The 27,237-nt window shown below is 41.6% G+C and overlaps 1 protein-coding gene and 1 long non-coding RNA gene across 3 annotated transcripts; one reads left to right on the top strand and one right to left on the bottom strand.

The window, feature by feature from the left end:
* The first annotated feature begins 33 nt into the window (after window positions 1-33).
* LOC115946210 (uncharacterized) lies at window positions 34-5,838 on the top strand. 2 transcript variants are annotated; one of them, XR_004080317.2, is made up of 3 exons: window positions 34-191; window positions 3,051-3,211; window positions 4,754-5,838. It is a non-coding gene; the product is annotated as an uncharacterized lncRNA (long non-coding RNA). The 2 variants fall into 2 exon arrangements; XR_004080316.2 differs by having other exon boundaries at window positions 174-283.
* SEC24A (SEC24 homolog A, COPII coat complex component) lies at window positions 1,739-27,182 on the bottom strand. The gene is made up of 23 exons (XM_005147262.3): window positions 27,021-27,182; window positions 21,346-21,867; window positions 18,947-19,114; window positions 17,446-17,523; window positions 16,952-17,118; window positions 15,839-16,011; window positions 14,803-14,905; window positions 13,899-14,025; window positions 13,450-13,559; window positions 12,958-13,070; window positions 12,205-12,323; window positions 11,529-11,584; window positions 11,015-11,221; window positions 10,589-10,709; window positions 9,845-10,003; window positions 9,218-9,391; window positions 8,704-8,814; window positions 8,167-8,342; window positions 6,688-6,825; window positions 6,056-6,160; window positions 5,817-5,909; window positions 5,187-5,290; window positions 1,739-4,781 (listed from the first exon to the last, which is right to left on the bottom strand). The coding sequence occupies exons 1-23, from the start codon at window positions 27,091-27,093 to the stop codon at window positions 4,667-4,669; spliced, it is 3,312 nt and encodes a 1,103-aa protein (XP_005147319.2). The 5' UTR covers window positions 27,094-27,182; the 3' UTR covers window positions 1,739-4,666.
* Window positions 27,183-27,237: the final 55 nt, after the last annotated feature.

Raw genomic sequence — 27,237 nt, 5'->3', positions numbered from 1 at the left:
AGTGAGGAGGCGAGAAGGCAGAGGAGGGTCATGGCCGCGCTGAGGGGAGCCTGAGCGACGGCGGCAGCCGGGTAAGGGCTCCGGCGTGGTGAGGGGAACCAGAGAGGCCGAGGCGGAGCGCCACGGTCTGCGGGCTATCGGTGGCTCGCTCCTTCCGTGGTGTGGTTAAAATTGTGGTGTCAGCCAACCAGGTACCTCCGCCTTGCGTTCGGTGAGGAAAATTGGCTTAACAACGCGATGTAAAACCAGTACAAGATGGTTACATCCTCTTTATCATACAGAGGTGAAAGTAGCGTTCTCTATAGAAGCTTAAAGTATAAAAGTGAACATTTATATTTCTAACAAAATATTTACCTCATGCTCCATAATTAGAAGTTAAAACCGTACAAAAGCAGCAGGATAGCGGAGGTATTCACAGAGCTGTTCAATTTCACGCACACAGTATTTAAACCACGAGCAGAAGCTCCCCACCATGCTGCTCCTCAGCCTGGGGGAGGTTTTCTGCTGGAAAACCGTTGTGTGTGCTTTGCAGGTGGATTTTGGGAGTTATTTGTCATCTCTGGGCACATTCCAAAGGAGGGGAGAGACTCTGCTGTTTACTGGAATGCCCAACAATGTTTTTATGTGTACATGAGAGCAACACAGTGTAGGGAAATGCCTTCTAGGGAACTGCTAGGCCGCACTTCCCAAGGATCAGCTGCCCAAATCATAAATTCCCAGCGTGGTGTCACTGCACTGCTGTTAAACAGATGGAGGGATTGAGTGTACACACTGGGAGCAAGGACCTCTCACAGATTCCAGATTTACCATAACATCATAGAACAGGGAGCATCTTGGGTTCCTGGGCTGCATCCCCACACAAGGCAGAGGATTCTCCCCTTCACTACACTCTGATGAGAAGTACCCGAAAGCCAGATCAACTGAAGGCAGTGACATGAATGCTTCCCATCAATACGTCAAACTAATTACCTTCAACATCCTTGACACTGAATGACTTGCACTCATTAACTCAGACTGCGCCACAGGCGCTGTACTCAGAAGCAGAACTTGGCTTCAAGATCCTGTTTGGAGTTCCATAGACCAGTGCTGGAATGGCTGCTGGTTCATTGCAGAGTGGTGAATTCAGCAGCAACAGGGCAAATCATTACACTGGGGGAAATGCTCTGTGCTGACAAGTGCAGTTAATATTTCTGCAATACAAAGTGATTAAGAAAGAATATGAGAGGATTCTATATTCAAAACCTGCTCAATACAGAGGTCGAGGGGCCAAGCTCATGCATTAACTTACATATGGTGAACCAGAAGCAGCAGCGATGAAAAAATGGGCAAACATAAGATGGAGTGACTTTCACGAAAAGGTGTTGAAAGGATAGGATGTTAAATGAAGATACAGGATTACCTATGATAAAATTATCACTTGGGACCACTACTGAAGGCTAAATTCCAGTCATCAATGGCAACTGACTCTTAAGACCAACTTCCAGCCAGCTGGTAGGGTACCACATGGTGGGGTACGGGCCCATTCACTTTGCTGGAAGAACGCATCCCAAGGCAGGACTGAGTACCAAACTCTGACTGATAGAGGTGCTCTGCAGGGACAGATTTTCACCAATTAATCAGTTAATCACCTGAATATTATATGTTTTATCTAAAAATAGAATTTATCACTTGTTGGTACATGGCATTTCACTCAATTGATCAAATATGTTATTTCTAAGAAAGCACTGATGGACTTGCATGAGTTCTTTCAATTAATTTTATTGAGTAGCCAAATCTGATAAATTAGCACAGATAAAATAAGCATTTGCATGTGTTACAAATGACTTTTTACAGGAATAAAACAGTGAAAATTACAAACTGTAAAAAGGCGGACAAGTAAATCCTGTCTCAGATTCAGAAGGGGGAAAGATTTATCACTTCATACTGAAGATCATATGTTTGAGTTCAGAAAACAAAGATTTAATATTACAATATTATACACTACTTTACAAAATTAAATTTACTATAAGGATTACATCCATAATAGTAAACAGAACCTTAAAATCACATTTAATGGTCCCTTACTTAACAGCCATTCTGTATCTTTGATTAAATTCTGTTAAGAAGTTAATGCTAAATAAAAGTGAATCATTCTAGTTATTGCAACACAGTCTATGTGGAGTCAGACTCAAATAGATTAAATTAAACACAAGAATGAAAGCAAAGTAAAATGGATGGTAACAATGCTGGCTGAATACTAATGTGTCAAATACAGATAGAGTTCAACAAAAAGAGTCTTCAAACTGGAAAAATAGAGACCATTTGCAGTGGTTGAGTTGTCATGCTGAGATCTCAGTACCAGAGCCACTCTCACCCATTTTGGCAGTTCATCTTCAGTGTCCTTATTTTTCAGTTGTAGGTAAAAGTGACAAATCATAAGTAGTTTCTGTGTTCATTTGTCCTGTACTGCCCTTACAGCAATAGAGGGTGACACTCTCTAGGTGGCTTTCCCACTGATAGGGAATATAGTAACAAAGCTCAACACTGAATTCCTTCCAAAGCAAAGAGGATTCCAACATTTAATTCTTATCATGTTTTACTCTGTAAAACTTAGGGACTCTAATTCAAAGCTGTTAATTGCCACAAAGATTGACATCTTTAGCCATTAGTCTGGTGTACATAAAGCAATGAAGCCATCTCAAACATTTATGTCTTAAAAAAAGAGTAAGGAATATAGTAACAAAATACAGTCAGAGTAAGAGACACTTTGGGAGGGCTGTTAAGATACAAGGATGATTTTCAACATCTGAGTGATAATATACCCAAACCCACAAATTTAAGTAATAACCTATGCAAGTGCATAGCTTCCATTTGATTTAAATGAAGAGACCCCTTTCCCCCAGGAAAAAAAGTTATATCAGGCTGTGAAAACTTAAAAACCTCTTCACTATGACTTAGAAACTGTGCAATTCTCTAACAAGCTGTTCAAGTAAATATACTCCTGTTTGAAGGGAGAGAGCAGACAGGGAAGCTTCAATTGATTCTCTAATAGCCTTTTCATGCTATTTTAGACATTGTTCTGAAATTCGGCCTCCTGTGCTCAAGCGACAAGAACATCTTTCCTCAAGGAACTCCCCTGAAGTAAGGCAACTCCTGACAACCGCGTGCAGCTACAGCCTGAAATGGCAGCAAATGATTACTTATGATGCCCTTGGACATCTGTATCTCAAATGTAAGTTAACTAACCTCATCACACTGCATGTCTGACCACTTACAAGCAGTTTACCTGTGCAAGTTACTTGCCCTAAGAAGTAGGTTTTGCAAGTCCTCTATCACAAACAAGAAATCAAACCAAGATTTTTCCATACGAAACACTTCCACAGGCATTGGGATACAGTAAATTAAATACTCTTTATGTTGGTAGCTATGAGTGATAGTTTAATCTCCACCACAGGACAACAATCAATGCACTCTTAAAATGATCTAAGTATTTCGGTATATAAACTTTCACTTCAAGGGCAATGTCACCTTCCCTCTGAAGCTCTGGCAGGGATCCAAGATTGTATTTAAAGCTCTTATTTGGTGCACCCTGGCTTTGGACCTGGGGTCATTACAAACAAAAATGAATGGAAAACTTCAAGTGTGTCTCAAACCACCAACGAATCTGCAATGTAAAATACATCTGTCTTTGGAAAAAGAATGTCTTTTTGAATTTTAACCTCAAGATATTTAATGCTGTCTCAAAACATTAGGTTTGAAGTGCTGCCACACAAACTCGCTTCAGAAACACACTAGATTTTAGGGTCTAAACATTCAGTTAATGTAAACAGGAGCCAAAAGTCTACTAAACATAAACCAGAAAGTCTGAGAACCTTCCTTGCCCTTCCCCTCCCACCCATTCACAAACTGAAATGACAGCCATTCCTTTCACTGAAGAAAAACGTTTGCCATCTAAGTCTACTTCTGCTGCTGTCTCAGCCACTGACATTAAGATGTTCTCATACAGAACCCACTCCTCACCACTCTGTTTTAATTCAAATACTGACTTATTAAAAACTTTATTAAACTCAGCCATCATGTCCAGGTTAAGCTCACCTTTAGTCCTGTTAGCCACAATCCCTGGATTCTACACTTCACAAGTATTTGTTCGTTTCACAATGAACAGTTGTTCATTGCTACTTTAAGCTTTACATTTGAACACTGAGATGCTCTGTCTGTAATCACTGGATGCACTTAAAACAATTTCCCTGGAAATCATGATCAGTACTGTGAGGTTTTGTATCTAGCAGCAAAAAAAAAAAGAACAAGAAAAAGGCAAAGAGTTACAGAAATATACATTTTGAACAACAAAGAACTCTTTATTTTACAAAATGTATTTCACCTTTTCAGTATTGCCTTTGTAAATATACTTCATGCTGCAACTACTTACAGTAAAAACATGATTTGCAGCAAATTAAAGGTGCTCAACCAGTTCCAACAGTTTGATTTTCTTTTTTTTAAGGTACAATATTATGTAGTAGCACATTTGATTCTCAGATGTGGTCCTTTATTTGCTTTAGTTTGTTGAAATCACAGTGAGAACTTCTCATCAACTGCCTCAGGCCACAGATTTAATGAAGATATTACAAGCACAATCGTTCCTTACTGCAAAATCTTTCCTTAAAGAAGTGAGCCAAAGGCTAGTGTTTCATTTATTCACTTGCTGCTGTATATGAAGGAGGAATTCATAGTATGATAAGGCTGATTCTGTTCTGTCTTCAATCATATTTTGCAGAAAACTTGATTTCAATGGACTGTCATCCCTTAAAAATGAAAATATAAGTGTTTGAGTGAAATAAACATTTGCCAAGACCACCAGTGCAACGCATTCATAAAGTTACAGCTCAAGTGGCAAAGCTATTTCAAGAGCATAAGGACATATGAAATGAGGATCTGAAATAACCCGTGTCATTAATCCTAACAAGTGCACTTATCAGCATTCACTTCATTATCTGACATTAACTCAAGATTGTTCTGTGACATTTAGTCTTTTTTAGTCTGTGGCAATTTTAATTGGAGTCAACTTATAACAAGTTATGTCCATTGTCCAATCTGTTAAGCACAGCATGCACCACTTCAAACTTCCATCAAGAATGTCGAAATATATGATACTGAAATACGTATTAAGAGTTCCCTAAAGAAGCACAAATACTGTTAAAAATACTTACTTTATTATATATAGTATAGGGAAGAAAGGTCTCTGTTCTCTCAGCCAAGAAATGAAAGCTGTTATTCTGATGGATTCTGCAGTGTCAAGTTCTGGGAGATGTGTCTAAGAGGCAAAGGGAATCATTAATACATAGAGGACAGTTTTCAGGAGAACAGTGAAAGGACTCTATCCTCACTGAGTATAAAGGAAACCCAGACAGACAGTATTTGTTTAGTTTCATTTGAAAGGGCCTGAGACAGTCACTAAAATAGTATAGCAATATAGTAAATAGCAATTAGCTGTCAGAATAGTGATGACTGAGCTGTGATCAATACCTATTGCAGAAACCAAAGGATTTCCCACTCACCCACTGTGCTTACTATTGGCAAGTATTCTCAGTCTGCTCCCACAAGTCTGGGAAACTTACTCACTGCCAGCCTCTTCTTATCGCACTTTCCTGGGAATAGCTACAAAAGTTCAGCCTGGAAACACTCCAAGAGAGGCAACAAAAATGATGTATTTCCCTGAATCTGGATTTATAGTGAATGATAACTAAAGAGCTAATATTTGAATAGAGGTATAGAAGTTCTCATGAAAATAATACTTTGGTAGCACTGTATCACTGATGTACAGCAAAGCAAGCACATACCATATTCTGTGGTATTGAGCCATAATTGGGAACTCCAAGGACTTGGCTGATAAAGCTCTGCCCACAGTTCTTCCCAATCCACAGAAACATTACCTGAAAGATAGCCAGCAATAACATTAATAACATTAATCCAACACAGAACCACAGCTCAGAAGTCTCCTCCACATTATGACTTCTCAGAAAGAACATGTCAAGTAAATCTGGGCACTTTTTAAAATCACCACCGCCACCCAACTTACAGAGCCAGCATCCATAAGGTAAGCACCATCCCTGCTCAACTTCTCCACTGACAGCTGGAGAAGGGGTGGCTGAGGTATAGTTCTGTCGTTTATGTTAAGAGCCCCCTGAAGAAAAAGGCAAAAAGAAAAACTGGTTCACATCTGAGGCATCGAAACAAGCACAAGAACAGAAGATTAAATAAGAATAGGATGGGGTTACACTGAATACTGAAGCTGGACCCTTTTTCTCAGTTCAAGTCATACTTGGAGTGCATAATTTACTAGTAAATCTCTTCATGTCTTATTCAGAGAGGGTGTACTTCAACTTCAGATAATTAAATTCTAGGACAGGAACATCAGATTTGTTGTGTACAAAAGATGTGATTTCTATCATTATTCAGGCTCTTACATTCACTGTTCACAGAGCTACTTTGTCATTTTACAATGAAAGAAGCACAGAGGGACAAAATACGTTATACTGTATGTAATGTGATTTATAGTGAAAAGATAATGACACAGGACAAAAAGTGGAATAATTTAGAAGAAATCTTTCCCATCCATCCATAGCTGGAGCACAGCCTCTCTGCAGAATTCATCACTCCAGTCCCAAATAACAAATAACTCTGAGATCAGACAAACAGGCCAATACTCACCTCATCTGTGAGGTTATCGACCCTGTACAGGCTGGGATGTGTCATGAGCATGAGGTAAACAAGGGGTTGGTTCTTCACTTGACACATGGTAAAAATGCGTTCATCTAAACGTGTGCTTGTCCCGGTTTGAAATGCTTTCTGCAAACAATCAGGCATTTCATTTGACCATTAAAGCAAAGTGAGATAAGCAGAATTTAACACACCTTCCATTGATCATATATAACTTATTTAAGTCACAGAGATGAGCCATAAGTATTTTTTCCTGGTTATGGTATTTTAGGACTGCTATTCTACTTCTCTATTGTCCTTTGAAGTGTTTCACAGATCATACAAGTCTCCCTATTCCCATTGCTGGGTTCTAGAATTAACTATGACCTTGCACCAATCTTTTCTAGTGAGCACTACAGCTGAGATAAAAGCATCTTGAAATGCATCTCTTCTAACACACACCTCAAAAATGCTACTTGATGGAATTTAGAAGAATAAATATTGGAGCACTTTACAATTGGGTTCTGCGTATGGCATCTTTGGTAATTTTGGGTTTACAATAAAGATGTAGTCCTACACGCTGGGACAAAAAAAACCCAAACAGCTGTAACTGAAACAAGGGCTTGCTCCTCCCTCTTCACTGGGTCAAACAAAGTCTTCTACATGAAGAAGTTCAAATGTCAGTATGAACACACTGCTTAATTCCTTATCAAGGGGCATGAATCAGAAAATTCTCTCTAGACCAGGAAGCCAGCTTGTCCAACGCTTAGAAATCCAATCAAAACTACTTACATTGAGCAAATATTGTGAAAGGCTTTAAACCTTTGGCAAGAACAGCCAGCCAGCTCTCTTGATACCCACACTGAACTGCTCTGTGGATCTACACTGCCAGAAATGCACAAGAATTATAACTGAAAACACACTCTACCAGTGCCACATTCCATAGCCCAAGTCAGAGCCTTTCAGTTTCCTATTCCCTTGCTTAAAACATTTATACCATTTACTTTATGTGTACTTCTAAACTCCTGCTTCTCAACTAGATCACTCTTCATAATGGTAATCTTTAAAAATCTCTATCCCCTATTGCCCTCAGCAGGTAAGAGAAGGCCTGTCCATTACTCTGATGTATTTACTCCATAAAAAACTCCAAATCCCTCCATTTTCATAACATAACAGACTCCAAGGGAAAAACACATGTTCACCACCTGTAAAATCATAAGTTATCTATCCAGGCCTGAGAAACAATTAAATATGCTTTGTTCTACATTGACCTTTCAAGTCATTAAATTCTGGGGTGCAGAGAAATGGAATTGTTATCTTGAGAAAGGCTGGTTCTATTACATGATCTAAACCAAGCAACTTCCCAATTTTGAGTCTTAAATATACTGAAAGAGAAGGTAGATGCTATTTTGTACATCAAAGAAACATCCCTTTACTTCAGGTTGCATGCCAAACAATCATCCCCTTGCACAGCTTCCTTTTAACTCTTACCTGTTTTAAGAGTGCCAGTACATAAAGTGGGAAGAGCCGTAGTGAGGAGGGGGCTGTGAGACCAGGCTGTTGAATGCTCAGGACTGCTGAGCGATAAGCAGATAAAGAGTCTATCACTGCGTTGACCAGAGCATCCCGAGCATCGCTCAACGTAGCGGAGACTGACCGGTCCACAGCTAAAAATAGAGTACAGAGCTCACATAAGAGGGTTTCTTCCCTTGGTAGGAATGCAGTCACATGTGTTATGTCTTCTCATTAACATGTAGTTCCATGCATCTTAATAAGCTTTTAGTACACTATCGAGGAATTCAAGACAAGTGATTCAGAAAAAGCCAGGGATGATGCATTAAACTAAGTTAAGGTGACTACATATGTCTATACTGACACCTTACCTAAGCCTAGCATTAAAACCCTCTTAGGTTTGCAACTTAGAATGCACTCTTGGAAAGAGAGAATCTTTTTTTCGAACGCTACTTCCCAGAGGATTACTGCTCAGAGCTGTAGGGATATTATCCCTACATATCCAAACATGCTTACCCATATTGGCTAACAGCCCCGTGATGGCCTGTACATCTGCCCCTAGGTAGACATCGCTCAGTGTTGTTACAACAGGTAAGCACATAGTGTGGACACGAATTCGTCTTTCACCTGTAAGAGAAGAAAACTGTAGTCTCCACACACTGTGTTTGTTTTATGAAACAACAGAACAAATGCCAATGATTACTCAACAGCACCAAAACTCTAACATTTAATCTAATTTATCGACAAGTGGTGAATCAGGCCAATTCCAGTAGCTTCTAAAACTAGTTATTTCTCAGTTTCTGGGTTAACTCTCCCTATTTACAGACCAGAAGTTTCCCAAGAAACTTCCTGGTCTGGAAGAAGCAATAACATCACCAACATGCTGGAACACATCACAGTTGTGATCTTGATATTAGATAAAATAGTTGATGTAAGTTACTGCCACTGAATTGCAGCTGATAAATGCACACAAAGAGACTCATCTGAGTGCTGTACTGCTGATGCAGCTAATGCTACCTGAGCATCTTACCTTTGCTGGATGTGTACAGGAGAGCTGACTGAAAGGAAACAACCTGCATATCAGTAAGACTCTCCTCTACTGACATTTGCACAGCATATCCTGCATCTGGGTTCACATTGGGTAATGACAACAAGTCTGTAGATCGTACAAAGAAGTTCCCATGGAAAGTGTGAATGGAGAGACCTACAAGGTAAGCATTGTACTGAGTCAATTTTATGTTCATAGTTGTGAAGTACAGACACCATTTACACAGCTGCCATAGATGGCTCTGTATCAGAATATTAAGATCCTTCCCAATGAAATACAGTATATTCAGGAAAGGTAAATGTCCCAGACAGGACAACTAATCTATAGAATCCACAAAGTCTAGCAGAAGGCAGGCATTTGGAAGTCAAATCAATGCAAGATAGTAGTAAGTCTCTAGACTATAGAAGAACTCCCTTGTTGAAACAGCAGTCCAACAAAATCTCATTTTAATCACTGTAAAATGGAACTTGGATGCCAGTAAAGATACTGCAAATACAGTCTTTAATAACTGGTCTGATTTCTGGTACTGAAATACTCCTCAAACATCCCCAAGTAACAGCAAATGCTCCTTTCCCCTCCTTCCCCAGTCCAGGAAAACTGTGCTCAAACCTTTGGTACATCTTATCCTCATGACAGCTTCAAACCCGATCTTTCTAGTTAAATATCGCTTCAGTTCCTTTTGCAGCTTCTCCACCTGAACAGGGTTGTGTTTATGGTGGTAAGACTGGTAGTAGTAGACACTACCTGCAGAATACCTTGATATACAACCTGAAACAAAACCAACACGTGTTGGCAGAGGGCAGACAGTTGCTGCTGTGGTTTTTAAATATACCAGTTGAATGCAATACTCCCTTTAATTATTAAACTGTTCACACCCACAAATAGCTTTTACATAGTTACAGACCTGCTTTCAAAGGTCTGTGTAACACAACTCCATGTATTTAAGGAGTTTCAGGTATGGAATAATTGTCCATTGACCTGAAATTACAGGTACATTGTCACTTGAAAGTCGGGTTAAATGAGAAAAGAAAATTCAAATGCAAATGAAAGTTACTCTAAAGATGTTTGCACTGAAGGTTCAAAGGCATAAAAGGAGGAGGGTATTTCAGCCACTTATACCAGGATCACAAGAATCCTGACTCACTAAGGGAGAATATGAAAACAGCTAGGTTGAATCAGGAAAGATTGAACGATTACATTCTATTCACTGTCACTGCTCATCAGGGATTAATTTGCATCTTATCACATTAGATTAATTCAAATCAGGTTCATGTACTAAATATTAATGTAGATGTTTTGAATTTGCCAAAAGTACAAGAGATACACGCCCCAGAACAGCTTCATATGACTTACCTAGAGAAGCCAAGTCTGAATATTGTCCACTAAGAAGAAATAAATCCACTGCAACCTGTTGCCCTGAGCAGTCCAAGGCTAACTTCTTGTAAAAATCAGTTGATGGTGTCAGGTGTATATCCTGTTAACACAATGGGGTATTACAAAATACAAAGGAAATGCAAACAAATTAACACATTTACTGCCTCTTTTCAGGGACACTCACAGTTGATTCTCCATCACTGGTTACAGTGATTGGATTTTTTTAATGCTATCATTAACACATGTTTATAGTGCTTGGGTTTGGTTATTCTTGTTCTTTCCACTTCTTTAACAAAGGAAGGTTAGCACAAGAGAACGGCAGCATTAACCCCGAACAGGCAATTCCACAACCACCTACACATACAGAAGAGGGCAATCATTTCTCAACCTTTTTGCTTCCCTCACCTTTGCTGTTGCTCTTTGGTTTGGCTCTTCACGTGACTTCAGCGCTCCCATTCCCACAGATGGAAGCTGTGTCTGGAAGACAGAGATTCTACCTCCAGTAGGGGACATCAGTTTAAAGGCAGCCTGTAGTGCAGGCCCCAGGGCACTCTGAGTTTCCAGGGACTTGGTAAACATCTGTGGCAAGGCCTTCAACAGGTCTTGAATTAGCTACAATTGAGAAGACAAAAGCATTAAGACCAGGAACCTTTAGAGTTTTCTTTCTTTATAGAGCTGATTGCTGAACATGCAACAACACGTATTAACACATCTAGTATTAAGGTAGTGAAGAAAAAGCCCTAGCAGAAGTCAAGTATTGTCTTGTCTTAGGGTAGCAAAAGTTTACAGTCACACAGATAAAAGACCTCTTTCTTCCACCTCAAACTTTGCATTTAAACTGTGGGTGTTTAAGCGCATTAAGTAACACAGAAATTATCGAGCATATCCCAAACTATGTGAAAGACACTAAAGTTCTTACCTCTTTATTTTCATTTAAATTTACTAATAAGTTTTCTGGCATTGGGATAAATACATCTGGAAAGGGAAAAAAAAAGTATTTTAGTTACTTTTAAAAACACAAACATCCCCCTATTCTATTTGCCAACCATTACACCTCTTGAAAAAAAGAATACAGTATCAGTGTGTAAACCCATTTAAACATCACTATGTAGGTTTATTCTTTTCCCATAGGGAAACTCTAACCCTGTTAGATTGGCAGTTCACAGGGGTGAAGGATAATCAAGATTATTAAGTAAAAATGCACAGCAAAGACTTTCTAGTGTTCATTCTGCCTTACCTATAACATACAGTGAAAGGTGACTTGAAGCTAAAGGCAGAAGAATAAGCACTAAGCATCAGTCAGCACAGAATGTATAGCTATTTACCAAGCATCAGTATTTGGGGGATCGCAAGAGAAATCCAGATAACATTAAAGTGGAGGTTAGAAGGCTGTTTTCATGTTTTAAGTCAAGAACAGCCACAGCATTCTCACACAACAGGGGCTTCATAAACACACATGAATATATGTTACTTGTAAAACCATTACTGGAAAGACCGATGAGCTGGTCTAGAAGCTTCTACCAGGTATATTTTTTAAGGGCTGTCAAACCCAGCAGCATCAGTAGATACACATCCCAGGATTTATTTCTGCATACCTTCAATATCTGAAACTATAAGCATCTGAGGCTGAGAGAGACCTTCCTGAAGACTGTAGAAATGGATTGTGCTGTCAAACGTTATGAAGCCTATTTTTGTTCTAGTGTTCCCAGGAAGCCTGAAAATGAGACATATGGTGTTCAGCAAGATGGAATTTCATTTCTGCAGGCTTGCTTTTTTTTGAACCATCCACTGCACCTCTCCATGGTTGTTACCAAGTAGTTAGCTTTACAGCTACACTGTAACAGCTTGACTCACTCAGTTTGGAGCAGAAAAGGAGCTCATAGTAGAGTTGCTTAGCAGATACTCAAGCATTTTTTAAGAGGGTACAAGGAAATGGAAGAACAGGAAGAAACAAGCTGCAAAATGTGAAGCAGCATTTAGATGAGTTCAAATAGCATGTATTTTATCAAAAATACATTAGATGTATGCTTTCCTTTCAGCAGATCCTTACCTAAATGTCAGCTTTTAAAAAATACATTCTGAAGACATCATAAATATTATATTTATTCCTTTTTGGGATTGGTGAAGCAAATAGGAAAAGAGCCAGATTGAGAAACAAGCCTCAAAATTACCTTTTATACCAGTGCAGCTGTGATGGGAAAGACACTACAGCTTTACACTACGTTTTAATACAGCACTGACCATTGCTAGCCAATTCTAGGAAATTTCTAGACAGGCAGTACAGGCACATTGATGCTTATCACAAGCATCGTAAGAGGAACAAAAATAGGCGATTCTAAGATACTTACAAGTCAAGATTGTCTAACAACGTCTGGCAGACTGTATTCAAGTATCCTGTCTCTACTGCATTATGAGAGACATCAAACACAAAGAGGTACACGGGTGGCTGAGGTGGACGTAGCTGAGGAAAGAAAAGATTACCTTCAATTTTCAAAATTACATTTATTAGATGGGGTTTATTTATTCCACTGCAAGTTTCAACTCTATTATAACAGTGTGCAGATGATAGCTACAACTTCCAAATGCATTTTGTCTCCCATTGGGTAATCTAAAAGTACAATTTTCTTCTGTAAGGCCCCAAATACATTCTAAATATAGAAGAACTTTGACATCATAACTGCTTAGAAAAGAACTTTCTCATGTGCTTCCCAAGAGTTCTCAAATACACTCCTTGAGGCAGGATCTGTTCTACTGAGCTGGAAAGCATCATCTATTACAAGGCTTTTTCTGACTTCCCTTTGGAAATAAAAGAGGACAACAAGAAGTAAATAAAGCCTTACCATGTATTCAGATGGAGCCATAAACTCAATCGTAGCATTCTGGACTTCAGGCCTTTTATGAGGCTCTCCATAAACTCTTGTCACAGGGTTATACATGAATTCTTCAGGAACTATACAGATAAGGTTAGATATTATTACTTCACACTAGTATTAGCTGGGCTGCATGTTAAAACAAATACATCAACTCTTCTCTGTGCCTGTTGGCCAATGATTCTTGGAGAACTATGCTAGGCAGGGCAGCTACGTTGTCACCTGCTAGGGTGGGAAACCACATCAGACTCTGTGCTTCATTAGTGACACCCTGTCTTTGCCCATGGGAAGCATTTCTCATGTCTCACAGTCTCAAATGACAACAACCCCTCATACTCATGGCCAGCAACATTACAGTCCCAAAAGGTGGGCAAGGCTCACCTTAAGCATTCAAAGCAACAAACACATTTAATACCTACCATCATTCACTCTATAGCACAGATTGCATTTCCATCTCCTTTGGTCTAGAAAGCTGACAAAGGGGTTAATGTATGTCCGACAGGAGCGGCATCTCACAATAGTACTTGAAGTGACCACTGGCAATTGCTGGAAAAGAAAAGCTTCCTGTTTTAAGACATTACCACACGGCACCTATTCATCTATGATTACGTTATCTACACTGTGCTTCTTGCTTAGCTAGTCAAAAGGACTTGTTAAAGTAAAGGATTTCTGCAACCTCACAGCATCCCCACAATTCCTCAATAAACAGGCTGGAACTGAGCTCTAACCTATTCAAGTGAACAGGTTCTCTTTTCAAGCCTCTCAGGTCTCGAGTTTTACACCAATGGCTTAAGACCAAGTCTTAACGCCCAATAAAGGCCAAAAAAATCAGAAAAAAATATCCCACATAATTGAAAAACTATTCAAATTGTGAAAAAATAACAATGTTTAGAAGATGCACTGCCAAATTCACAAAGTCTGCTGGCTATCTGAAGACATCTGAGCCCTTTTCACTCTGTTAACTCTTAATTAGGTTTAGAATCAGGACTAGGTTTGGTACAGGAAATCAATAACTACAACTGCTATGTGACAAGATAAAGCTATTTAAGCAATTAGATGTGCTGCCTTGTGTCACAGTCCCAGTGCTGTGCTGGCTCTTAGCTGCTGGGGTTTTTGATTAAGTGAGGCTTCAAAGTTTAAAACTGGTAGGGAGAAAAAGACAGAAACATGACAGTGATCTGCTTGGTGCAGGGAAATGTCCGTTACCAAGGGAATTTTTCTGGGCCACACTTGCACTTCTTTTATAATTCATTGTCCAGTTTTGGACTCTAGGGAAGGCACAGTTGAGATTTCAGCATTTAAAGGTTGGAATATTTGTCATACCGATAAGTCTTTGAAAGGATGAAGCAGGAGCCCCAAAGGAAGTTTGGCTTTATTCAGTAAGGCCTGAGTTTGAGGAATGTTAGTCAGGGTACAGCGGAACAACCTACACAGAGGACAAAGGGTTATTTTTAGAGGCTTTCAGATAATAAAAATGATGATTTCAGTAGTACGGAGCATCCTTTATATCTTTCTATATAAATGGTGATGGTGAATTTCCATTTCCAGACAAAGGATCTTCTCCAGCTCTGTCAAATCGTTCTGGTTTAGTCTTAGCTTGACCCACAGTATGTACTTTGAGTTCTTTATACACACACTCTAAACAGAACTGTCAGTCACTCAAGCCAAAGCTAAGCCTAACAATGTTCAAAGTTACACCAAACCCTTACATACCGTGTTATTTTGGGATACCATTCTAAGGTGGCCTTACTCACAAATCTGACCCAGCAAAGTTGAAAAGGTTGTCTTAAAACTTAACAACTATAAGCAGAGACTTCAGAACTCAGTCATTTCCACAAGTGCAGGTGTGCACAGCACCTTCGCAACTCTTGTTCAGCTTGTTTGTATGAGCAACTTCACAAAGATGCTGTTATTTCCTTTATCAATCATAAAAGGCCTTGCAAAGCAGGAATACCAGGTTATACACAGCTTGGCTGGTCTCCTCAGAGAGATTACTTGAATCAGCAACTGGCACTGTCTTGTCTGACGTTCCATTTACTCCATTGTTTAAAAGGTTACTATTAATACAGAGGTTTCTGCATTGTCAATCTGTGGTATGCCTCACTCAAATGAGTTAACTCTCATTATAACTTTTCTGAGTCATGCTTATTGCCAGCCATATTGTAAAGCTTTTTGTAATGTACCTATCTATCACTGCCCTGCAAAAACCATATTTTAACTCATACCTTCTACACACAATTTTCTGTCACAGTTTAAGCCATTTACCACCTTTATCTTAACACAGCAAAGCCCATTTTCAGTGTTTTCTACTCAACATCATGTTTACAAATAGGAATTTATAGCAAATGGATAATCTTACTCAGGATTACAGTTGAGCTTCTGGATGTCCTCATGCAAGTTTGGGACTGGAGCCTTCAAGAGGGTTGTTGGAAGAATATTTCTTTCTTGAAGAAGATTCACAGGTCTTAATCCTTCTTGCTGTAGACTCAGGGCACCCATAGATGCACTTAGGTGATTAGTGCCCAGGGCAGGCTACAGCCAAAGAGAATTTCCAAAATTAACACCAATTTTTTAAATAAAGGAATGATTTCTGCTGGGACCTTAAAGTTCCTCCAGTTCCAATCCCCTGCCACAGGCAGGGACCCCTTCCACTGGAGCAGCTTGCTCCAAGCCCCTGTGTCCAATCTGGCCTTGAACACTGCCACAGATGGGGCAGCCACAGCTTCTCTGAGCACCCTCACAGGGAAGAGCTTCTGCCTAAGAGCTCATCTCAAGTTCCCCTTTGGCAGGTTAAAGCCATTTCACTTTGTCCTGTCCCTAAAGGCCTTTCTAAAAAGTCCCTCTCCAGACCTTCTGTCCACCCCTTTAGGCATTGGGAAACTGTTGTAAGGTCTCTTCTCCAGGCTGAACAATCCCAGTGAATAAAGCCCCCAATTAACTTAAATAATAGACTTATTTCCCTTCCTTATTTTTTCTCTTTTGTTTATATATCAACTGCCATTATATTACAACAGTATAAATAGTTTGCTACATACACTTGGACTTAAGCATGTAACACTGTAGAGGTAAACATCAATGCAGTTGCTACAAGCTCTGGAACTTCAGAGGCTCAGCTAGCAGAAGTGCTGGTCAGTTCCCTTTGAAAGCTCAGGAAAAACCCAAATCCTTCAGCTAACACTGGCAACACAGGGGAAGAAAACCATGCCAAAAGCAGCTGAGTATTTTTAAGAGAAGCACTCTGAACAGATTCAAGGATAGAACACTTCCTAAGGAGCTGGCACACAGCTTTTCCAGACTGGTGCCAAGGCATCAGCAGAAGCATTTCTTTCAGGCTGTGTCTGTCACCTTGAAGAACCAGCACTCCACACAGTGAACCATCAAAGCAGCACCTCACAGATGCACAACACACATCAACTGCCACCTTATCTTTACACCACAGGTAGTACCAGGATGAAAACCAGACAACCTTTACCTGGTGGAAATGTTTTGATCCATCTGGATATTGCAAAGCAGATGCTTGCATTCCTGGTGCTCCCGGTGCAGAAGTATTTTGGTAGCCTGGAGGTAAAGCAGGGTAAGAATACCCAACACTTCTGTTCATCTTAACATTTGGGGGTGCAGGAGAAGGATGTGAAGTTGCTAGGGGCAGAGGAGACAAATATCTAAAATTAACTGCTGAAGAACCACAGCTTGCTCAGTGCATTAATACAGCAGAAGGGCTTTTTGGTGGTGGTTAGTTTCTAAGGATAAACACTACCACTGCTGTCCGTTCTGCAAAGTGCTCTTCACTGCTTTACCATACTTACAGGAGAAGATGTGATACCTGTCAAGGCTTGACATTTCATATTTAGTTTCACAACAGACATGGAACCAAGTGTATGTTTGTACATGAATGCCTAAACTTCTATCTTTCCCTGCCTCTTCAAAGTTACATAGTAGTAAATAATTTCACTCCCAAAGCCTTACCTGTGAGACCACCACCTTCCAGTGCATCGTAGCTGTTCTGCACCGCAGCCCCATCACTGGCAGCAGATGTAGCATCACCTATTAAAGACAATCCCAGTAAAAACTTTCACAAGCTACTAACTGTAATGAGGTAACTGCAAAGAAATCCTATTGCTGGTCAAATACTAAGATTAGCACAGTTCGGATCTTCTTTGTTTCTGTCCCAGGATGAAACTGAATTAAATATACATCTTGACCTCTGCCCCTGATGACATGACCACAACAGTTGACATTCATAAAACACCACAACCTTTCTTTAAGGAGAACAAAAGTCCCTACACCTCTGGCTGAATGACCTTTTAGGTTAGGTATTCACCACAACTTCCAAGCTGATACACTTGCTTAGGGACAGGGGATGCTTCCTCCTCATCAGAGGAAGTGTCTGTAGGCTTGCTGCAATTTTCAAAGTACCTTGGAATTCAGGTGCTGAGTTCCCTTAAGAACTTTTCCCACTGATCATTCTCAGGAGCACCAAGTTCCCTTCGCTTACATGCTTAGTCCAGTACTGCTCATACCAAACACCAACAGTTCTGATACAGTCACATACCGGTCAAGATACAAATCCCAGCAGAGATTAGAAAAACCTTGAAATTAAAGGAATGCTCCCAAAGGATAGCTATTTGTAAGATAACTATGTCTAAATATATAAAACCAAGCACCTATGGCTAAGGAGAAGTAGGTACTCAAGTTTATTATCATTAAGATCTTCAAAGATGACCCAATGGAAGGAACTAACATTATACACTGAATCTTGCTGGTATGCACCAGTAAACCTACTACACAGACTAAACATTTCTATCTCTCCAGCACCTTGGAAACGTTTCTCTTCATTATGAAGAAAAGCCTTTCTAACCCAAGCAGTTTCTAGCGCATTTCATATGTTCAAAACGAAGCTAAATCTGAATATACTATTCTTGTCCTCACACAGCTATCACATAGAAGAAAGTGTCAATCTGAATATGCAAGGAATCAACAGCTTTGACAGAACAAACCATGTGTGCAAAAATAAAACTGCCGACTACCACATGGCCCATCCTAGGGCACTAAATGCAATACGACTGCAGGTTTGTTTGATACAGTTCTTACGCAATGGGATATTTGGGCAGGGCCCACAGGAGATGGAGAAAGTCAGATATTCTGTGTTTCTCTATGTGCCTTCAACAAATGGCACTTAAAAGCCTCTAGTAACTACCTTCCAAAAATTAACAAATCCAAGATATGTGTTTCAGTGATTCTACACAGAAGGGAAGAATCAGGCACAGCTAAAAGGAATTGCAGGATCCATATTTTATCTCTCCTTGCAGAATAAAACAGTACAGGAAGCTATACACAGATAAAATGACATTGGATTAGTATCAATTTTACTATTTGAGTCTCTACTAGAACAGTGTGGTTGACTTTAGAGGTTGCAATTACAGCAAGTTGAAATGTACAAATTCAAAGACAGCACGTTATTTCTTACCTTCTCGACTTGCAGTTGAGTTTAGCAGGGACTGTGTATTAGGTGGTCCTGCCATCACAGTTGAAGGCCTAATTAAAGGTGGACCACCAACTGGTGGAGGCCCTAAGGGTGGCCTTGCAGGAGGGTGGAGTGGAGTTAAAGGCTGAGTCACTGGTGGAGGAGCAGATCCTGTAAAGAGATTCAGTTTTAGGAAGAGTTTAACCCAGATGAGGAAGTCACAGAAGCTTTGTTACCAAAACACTGACTGAACTCTATGCTTCTTATTCGTATGATAAACAGCATGAGATACATAAATCCTGATATGGATGCAGAAGGTTTCACAACTGCAGGTTGTTTCTGTCACACTTTTCTCATACTGGGTTCCTGTAGCTATTATCCATGACTCTTTCAGCTTTTTGTTGCTATTAAGAACTTCAGAGGTAGAAAGAGCATCCCAATTCACTTACTAAGGCTAGACTTCATATAGTACAGCCCCATATGAATGGACTAATAAAGCTCTAAGCAGATTCCTTTTGACAGGATGCTCATCTTCCACTTATATAATCTGGTGCAAACCACCAATGTCCACATTCTACAGCTACTAAAATTACTTGTGGAAAAGACTTCTCTTGGGAAAGCATCAGCAATTTGCAGTTTGAATGAACCTGCTGTGCGAGTGTGAGGTGTTTTGCTCTGGAATGTTTAACCCTCTGTGTTAAGAGTCACAGGGAAGGTTTTAATTGCTTTTATTTTAAAATTCTAGGACTTTTCCCAGCCAAGACATTTAGAAACCCAACTGCTTTTCTCCCCTTCAAACAATACCAAATCCTAAGAGCACTTCCACCCCTTTGTTCCCTATTATTCCAGAAGCCAGTGTAATTGCCCTTTAACTCCAGGAAGGCATCAATGTGTTTTAATATAAAAGGTAGCCTTTCAAAAGATAAGGCCAAATTGTCCAGTGTTACCAGGTCTCAACGTGGTACAGAAGCCTGTAAGTTCAACAGGATCAAAAAGCCACCACGGAAAATATGCAGCTTCATGAGCCTGCCTTAAATCCATGCAGGATTTAAGGGAGAAGGGAAAGAATAAAAGGAAAAGAGGGGGAAAAATCATATCCCTTTAAGTTATCTGCTTGTTCAGTTGTATTTGATATTGCAAAGCTAATTAACAATGGTTACATGCAGGCAGCATTATCACAGAGCTTGGAAGAGATTCTGTGTCTAAGAGGCTGCCCATAGTTGGCCATGCAGGCAGGGAGCTGGCAGACCTTTGTTCTGAGAATGAGCTTGATCACCAAATGAGCTGAACTCCTTCTAAAAGTTATCATTGCTCTATAAAACCTACCAGGGGAATTGCTTGGAAGGATTCCCCATCGAATGGATATAGAAATTCTCATCCCAAACACTTGCCCTCATTTCATATGCCACTTCCCAAAATGCCTCGGTGGTTTCCTCACTAATTGCAAAGTACTAATTGTTTGTGCCAATAAACTGCCAACATAAGTTCCATAAACTCTACGAGCTTAAGACAGTTTGAATGTCATAACAAAATGAGTCAGGCATGGAACACAAAGCTAGCATCAAGGAAAAGCTCTGGTGAGGCTAAAACATGAGAACAAAAATATTTGGTTGAACATTTACAGAATTTCTGTAGCTATCTTCTATGTGCAGGCTCAGTTAGAAATCCTCTATAACAGCAAACAGCAGTTTAGCAAAGAGAAACCTGAGTATCCGCTTTGTTTCCATAAATCATCACAAATTGCATAATGGAGCCGGTTAGTGTTTGCAGAGCTTCTCACCACTGCACACAGCAGCACATGAGCAGCAGGAAGGGAAGTCTAACACTTTCAGAGGTCTTTCTAAACACTGACCATTATTATTAGACCATTATTATTAGTTACAAGTTTGGGGGAAGGAGGCTTCCCATTGAACTGGGCTCTACTTCAATGGCACAGAATTGCTTTGCAGTTTTCTTTCCAGGCTGTGCTCAGACTGTTTGCATCAACCCGACTGAGGCTGTTCACTGAACTACCTCCATCAAGTGAGTATAACAAAGGCTAACAAGTTTTAAACTGCAAAAGACCACACTCACTGAACAGGACCACAGTTTTCAACCAGGAAGTCCTCAAGTCCCCAGTCGACTGAAGCACATACCCCAAGGAACAGCGAAGGTCACACAAACAGCATTACCCACACACAGCTTCTCAAAACCATGAGAGCATTCAGGAGTTACCTGCTGCAGCCAGTGCACAGAATTTCCATTTCTAATGCAAAGAAACCACCCCTGTATTTGTGCTGTCCTTTTGCTCAAAATGCTGTTTTACAACCTCATTGCACAGGCAAAACATTGCTGTGGAATCAATTCTTTTAAAAGGACACTGTGAAAGGGACACTGGCCAAATATCAGAAGGTTACAGTTACCTGGCTTCATGTAGCTGTTCTGAAGGGGGGGACCTCCTGGAGAAGCAGCATATTGATAACTTCCTGGAGGATTTGTATTTCCTGATAATGATGACGGTGGCTGAGGTGACCCTGTCCCCGTCACATGGGCCAAATGGCTTGTTTGAGACCCAAGGGGCTGGCTTGTGGGAGCCTGGCTGTACTGCCAGTTTGAAAGCACTGGTGGGGTGGCTCCAGGAGGAAAACTACCAGCAGATGATATAGCAGCTGAGTTTTGCAATGGAGGCGGCAGCACTTGTGGAGCAGGACCTGTCTGTTGTACTGGGGACCCAGAAAAAGGTGCCAGTGGTGGTCTGTTGAGAGTCTGCCCAGGTCCTTGGTAACTGTTTAATTGAGAAACATTCTGAGAACCACTATAGTTATACTGTCCCAAAGATGGATGTGGAGGAACCTTGGCCGGCGTCTGATGGGAATACAATCCTGGAACTGAAGGGCTGTATCCCTGGCCATCCGGTGAATGCATCAACTGATTCTGAACAGGACCTGAAAGAGAAAAAACTACAAACCCTTTAGAAAGTCAGTGTTGGGCATCGCTTCTGAAAATAAGAGTTGTTCCTGGGAATCTCTTTCCTGGGGATTTTAGCCTCCAAGTCATTTTTATGTTGGATTCTTAACAATCAGGTGTGACACTGCTTCAGGGGACATGAATGTGGTAGTATTTTGCTTTCAACACTTACATCAGTGTTTTGTTTTACAGTAGCCTCACAACCACTCAGCATTCCAGTGCCTGAGCGCAATCCATCCTCCTGGACTAAAACTCACACATGGCACTATTTCTATCCTCAGGAACACCCAAACCAAGCCTACCAAAGAGGAGAGCTCTCCCACACAGCTGGCAGCAGTACAGGCGAGCAGACCGAAAGCAGAAGCATCCATTGCATCACGACTGTGTTTCACTTACTGACTGACACCAACTTCAACTTCAGCTTTACCACAAAGAGACACTTTCAGCACAGGTCACCTCGGTGCATCTCGAGTGACAGAGTTAATCTATGGAAATTTCTGCAGTTAATTTTAGTAAGAGAACTATTCATACACATACCACTTGTGAGCAGCCAGCTGGTCATGAACATGGAATGAAAGCTAGTTGCATCATAAAATAATTCACCAGTCAGGAAGATAAAACTGGATGGGTTAATGGTCCTTTATGTATTTGTGGGTTGGTAGAGCTGGACTAAGTTTTACTCATTGAAGAAAACAAAACATTGAAAAAAGGTTAGTAACTCTTCAAACAGTTAACAAGAGCATCATCAGATCTCTGCTTCACACAGAAACAGAATATTGTGAGATTTCCAGCATGACAAGAGCTCCACCAAGAAAATCACTACTACAGGTTGTTTCTAACACTGCCACAAACTATACATTTTCAAGTGAAATCCTTTGAAGCAGAATACGCTAGATAACACATGCCAGAGCCAGCTATGACTCCTCAAAAAGTACTAACCCACCTTCCAGTGTGGCAGTCATATCATGGTCCCCCTCACCCCTGAAACATACAGCTGAATGCTGGAGACATTCCACATACACAGCTAAACATCTGAAAGCAGAAATCCTCTGCATGGTTTAGAGATACAATTCTTTTCTTTGCAACTCTGTATTATTTTCCATGTCGCCAAGTAAAGCTGTGGCTGCCCCATCCCTGGCAGTGTTCAAGGCCAGGCTGGACACAGGGGCTTGCAGCAACCTGCTCTAGTGGAAAGTGTCCTTGCCTGTGGCGGGGGTTGGAACTGGAGGAGATTTAAGGTCCCTTCCGACCCAAACCACTCTATGACTCTATGATATGCATTTATCTTAGATACATATTTACTATACAAGTACTTGGAACAGCTGCCACCAGAATGAACTCTTTGAATTTCCTTTAACTTTAAAACAAAGACAACTGGTTTCTCATTAAACATTTTAGTTACATTCCAGCAGGTGTGGAAGTTCCCATTTCCAAAGTAAAATAACTTTGCACTTCAGCATTTCTAACAATAGCTAAACTAAACACAACATACATCAGAATACTTCACTAGGACAAACACTGCACCGGGCATTCAGCTCCTCATTTCCTAGAAAGCCTTAGGCTGTGGGTCACAAACAGCTGTCACTGCACTGAATATCACCAGTATCCACACTCACTACATTGCCAAAGCAGTAGTACAGTGATCTCACCCTCACTGCCTCTGTTATGTATGTATAAAAAGTCCACACCATATTATTCTCCACCCATTAATCTCAATATGCCACTTATCATTCACAGTCAGGTGATCCAGTTATACCCAACTGTCCTTACAATGCTGCTCATAAATCTTAGTAATTAATAGCTCCCTAAGACCAATGGTGTCTAAACAAAAAGCTTGCAGTCAAAAACACTAACAATTGATCCACCTTCCAAAACTACACTGCATTGTACCAGATGGGTTTGCAACGATCGATTTACAATCCTCATTGTAAATGAAACTTGCTAACTCTAAGAATGAAGAATTCCTACGTGATGCCATGCCTCCTGTCTGCAGCAGCATGTACATTGATATATTACTATAAGCTGTAAGAAAAATACAAAACAAATGCAAATTAACTTCATAACTTGACTGTCCACCTTCAAGCATGACTCTAGTCCAGGCAGGAATCAGTGTACTTGCACTGATGTCTTACACACTGTTTTCCCTGCTTGAGAAATAAGCTTGAGAATAAAGTAAGGGAAGTGAGGTGAAATCCAAAACTGACTTGCTATTTCCTATGTTTTCAATAAAATATTAAATCCACCACAGCACAATGTTCTAAATTTCAATTTTTAATGTCAGAAGCTCAACCAAAAAGCCTTGATAGCCTGCGTGCGGTTCATGTTTCCAAAACAATCCTGCATAAAGCTGCCAACAAAACTAAAGCAGCAGCACTGAGAGGCACAAACGCCCTCCAAGGGGCTTCACAATGTACATAATCCCAGGATTTGCTGTTTTGCTGCTGGCAGGTACCCATCTTGCCTTGACCTCTTCAGTCAGAGAACACACAGGCCCTTCAGCTTTCCCCAAATGCTGCTGCTGGTTTTCTGTGCTGTTCTGTGAAGCCAAAACCTAACCAGGAATTCAGTATTGACTGAAGAGCTGGATACCTGCATGGCAGCAAAACAACTGACACTTGGAGACCAGAGATGACTTAGTAGTAGAATAAAGGCCACCTACTCAACAGCAGAAAATGCCTCCACAAGAGCACAAGGTCATTTAATGTTTCCAAAAGACCAGGAATGGCACCAGAATGCATGTGAAGGTTGCCTGGTGGCTTTACAAAATGAGGAGTCAAACTATTATCACGGGAGGATGGGATTCAAGTAATTTTCTGCCGCACAGAATTTCACTGTCACCTCCTCCAAGCCAGTTCTTTACGATCTCACTTTCACCAGCCACAACCTCTCCAACCTCCAGGGAGATGCAAGGATAAACAGATGGAAACGTTCCATCCCAACTGAACAGCCACAGGATGTGCCACCACCAGCACCCACTTCATCTGACCCTGACCCACTGCTTTCCAACCCAACAGCTTCTAGAGCATCTCTGACCTTGAAGTGCCATGAAGTAAGGAGAGGAAAAGAATCCTAAAATAACTGTTTCTCCTTCTTGTTTGCACTTCAGGTCTATTAACTGAAGAGCAAATTAGTAACCTTCAGTTAAACAAATACGGAATACTGGTCCTATTAAAAGAAAACCATGGATGAAATAGAGGAAGGCTGCTGCTAAGCAACCCAATGCTCCATGCTAAACAATTTCCCAGTCAGCACACGGTGCTGCTGTGACAATTTACTGCCTTCACAGACACGCGAGCTCAGGGAGGCACCTGCAAGCAGTAAAGCAAGCAGCAAGTGGAGAGGAAGCACTGACAGCTGTAAACCAATTCATCATCCTGCTGACAGCTTGCTGTGAGTACCCCCACAGTACTCCCAGTACCCTCCAGACTGTTATAAAAAAACTTGTTTTTACTGTAAAGGTCAAGGATGGCAGCACCTCAACGTGTATTTTAAACACTGCTAAAAAAGGTCCATGCTTGAATACTCTTATTTATTCAAAAGCCAGCAACCCAAATCTTCTCTCTAACATGCCATAACAACAGTTTAATTTTACTGTCTTGCATTTGCCTAACTCTGAATTTCAGTTCTTTATTTTTCATACACCTGACAGCCGGGCAGCCTGAAATTCCTCCTCCTCCAACTGCCTCTCCAGAACTCCCATTATGTGCTTAATCCGATTACAGGGGAATCAGCAAACATAAAGCAATGCCAGTCAGTAAATCATCCCACTTCATTACTCCATTAGCTAACGTCCTCTTTGTACACTCTCCAGGTAGACCAGAAGCTCTCCAGAAAAGAGGCTCTCTCCAGCCCGTGCTCATACACTTCCCACTTTCCTGACCCTGTATACAACAACACAACTCTTTGTGGAATGTCATTCTGCAAATGACTTTGATGAAAATAAGCTGCAAAGGAGGAGGGGGAAGACAAGTCAAACCATTTAATTACTCATGCACACAGCAGAAAAATCAGAAGATCTCATTAGAACTGAACTGCTTATGATGCAGCCCAGCTACTCAAATGCAGACGTGTGTAATTAAGGAGTCAAGGATGGAGGATGCTGGCTGGGTATGGAAAATCAGGAAACACTTCCAACAGCACTGATTTCCACACAGGCAAAGAAAACAAGTACAGAGACAAGGCTTGTCTTGTGCTTCTTTCCTCCTGGCTGAAAAGGCTGGTGTCACCTAAAAAAAGATGTATTTTGAGGGGAAGAAACTCCAATATCTCACTTTAAAAGTCATCACAGAACCCCAGGTTGGAAGGAACCTCAGGGAACATTTGGTCCAACCAAAACATGACCTAGACTGGATGTCCCAGCACCCTGTCCAGCCAAATCTTAAGAGTGTCCAACATCAGGGAATCCACTCCTTTCTTGGTTAGATTACTCCAATGGCTGGTTATTCTCACTGGGAAAATTTTTCATGTAGCGTCCAACTGAAATCCCCCCAGAAGTAACTTGTGCCTACTGACTCGCATCTTTTCCGTTGTGGAGGCATATTTTGAGGCTAAGAAAGCGGTCAGGACTCCCCTGGATCGCAGCTCACCCACGGCACAGGGCGGTATCGGTTTTACACCCCTGACAAGACAAATCTCGGCTGCATGGCAGCCGGAGCCCCGCCGCGCCCCCGCCGGTGATAACCACAGTGCCACATGTACAGCTCCATTCCAAAGGGCCCGAGGCTGTGGCCCCGGCTGGGTCACGGCCTCCAGGAGCGTCCGGTGCGGCCCGCGAACGTCTCGCCTCGGCTCTCCAAAAGGAGCCTCTGCCGGGCCACACACAGAAACAGACCGGGGAGTGCCCCTGTCCCGACAACCAACCGGGACGGGGTTCACGCTGCCCGGCAGAGGCTTTACCTTATCCTTGGTGCCGATTCGGGCAGGACACGCTCCAGCCACCACCGCACCGCAGCCCCCCGCACCCCCACAGGGCCGGGCGAACGGAGAACCGAGGAGCCGGACCCGGCCCGCTCCCGTCCCCCGCGGGCCGCAGCCTGCCCCGCTGCCTCCGCAGCGCCGCGGGGCGAGAATCACCCCCCAAGCAGGCCTCCTCTGCCCACCGCCGGGCCCTGCGGCCCGGCACCGCGCTCACCGTTGCTGTAGGGCTGCTGGCCAGCTCCGTTGTGGCTGGGGTAGCCAGCGGGCGGCCTGGCGGGCTGGGCCATGGCGGCGGGCTCGACTCGGCTGTGCCCGTGTGGCGGCGCCCGGCCCGGCTCAAGGGAGGAGGAACGGGACGGGCCGGCCCCGCACCGGAACTACCGGGCAACTCGCGCAGGCGCACCGCGTACACGTGGCACTTCCGGGAACGG

The sequence above is a fragment of the Melopsittacus undulatus genome, chromosome 10 (genome assembly GCF_012275295.1).
Source record: "Melopsittacus undulatus isolate bMelUnd1 chromosome 10, bMelUnd1.mat.Z, whole genome shotgun sequence".
Taxonomy (NCBI): domain Eukaryota; kingdom Metazoa; phylum Chordata; class Aves; order Psittaciformes; family Psittaculidae; genus Melopsittacus; species Melopsittacus undulatus.
This window is presented reverse-complemented; position numbering and strand designations above follow the sequence as displayed.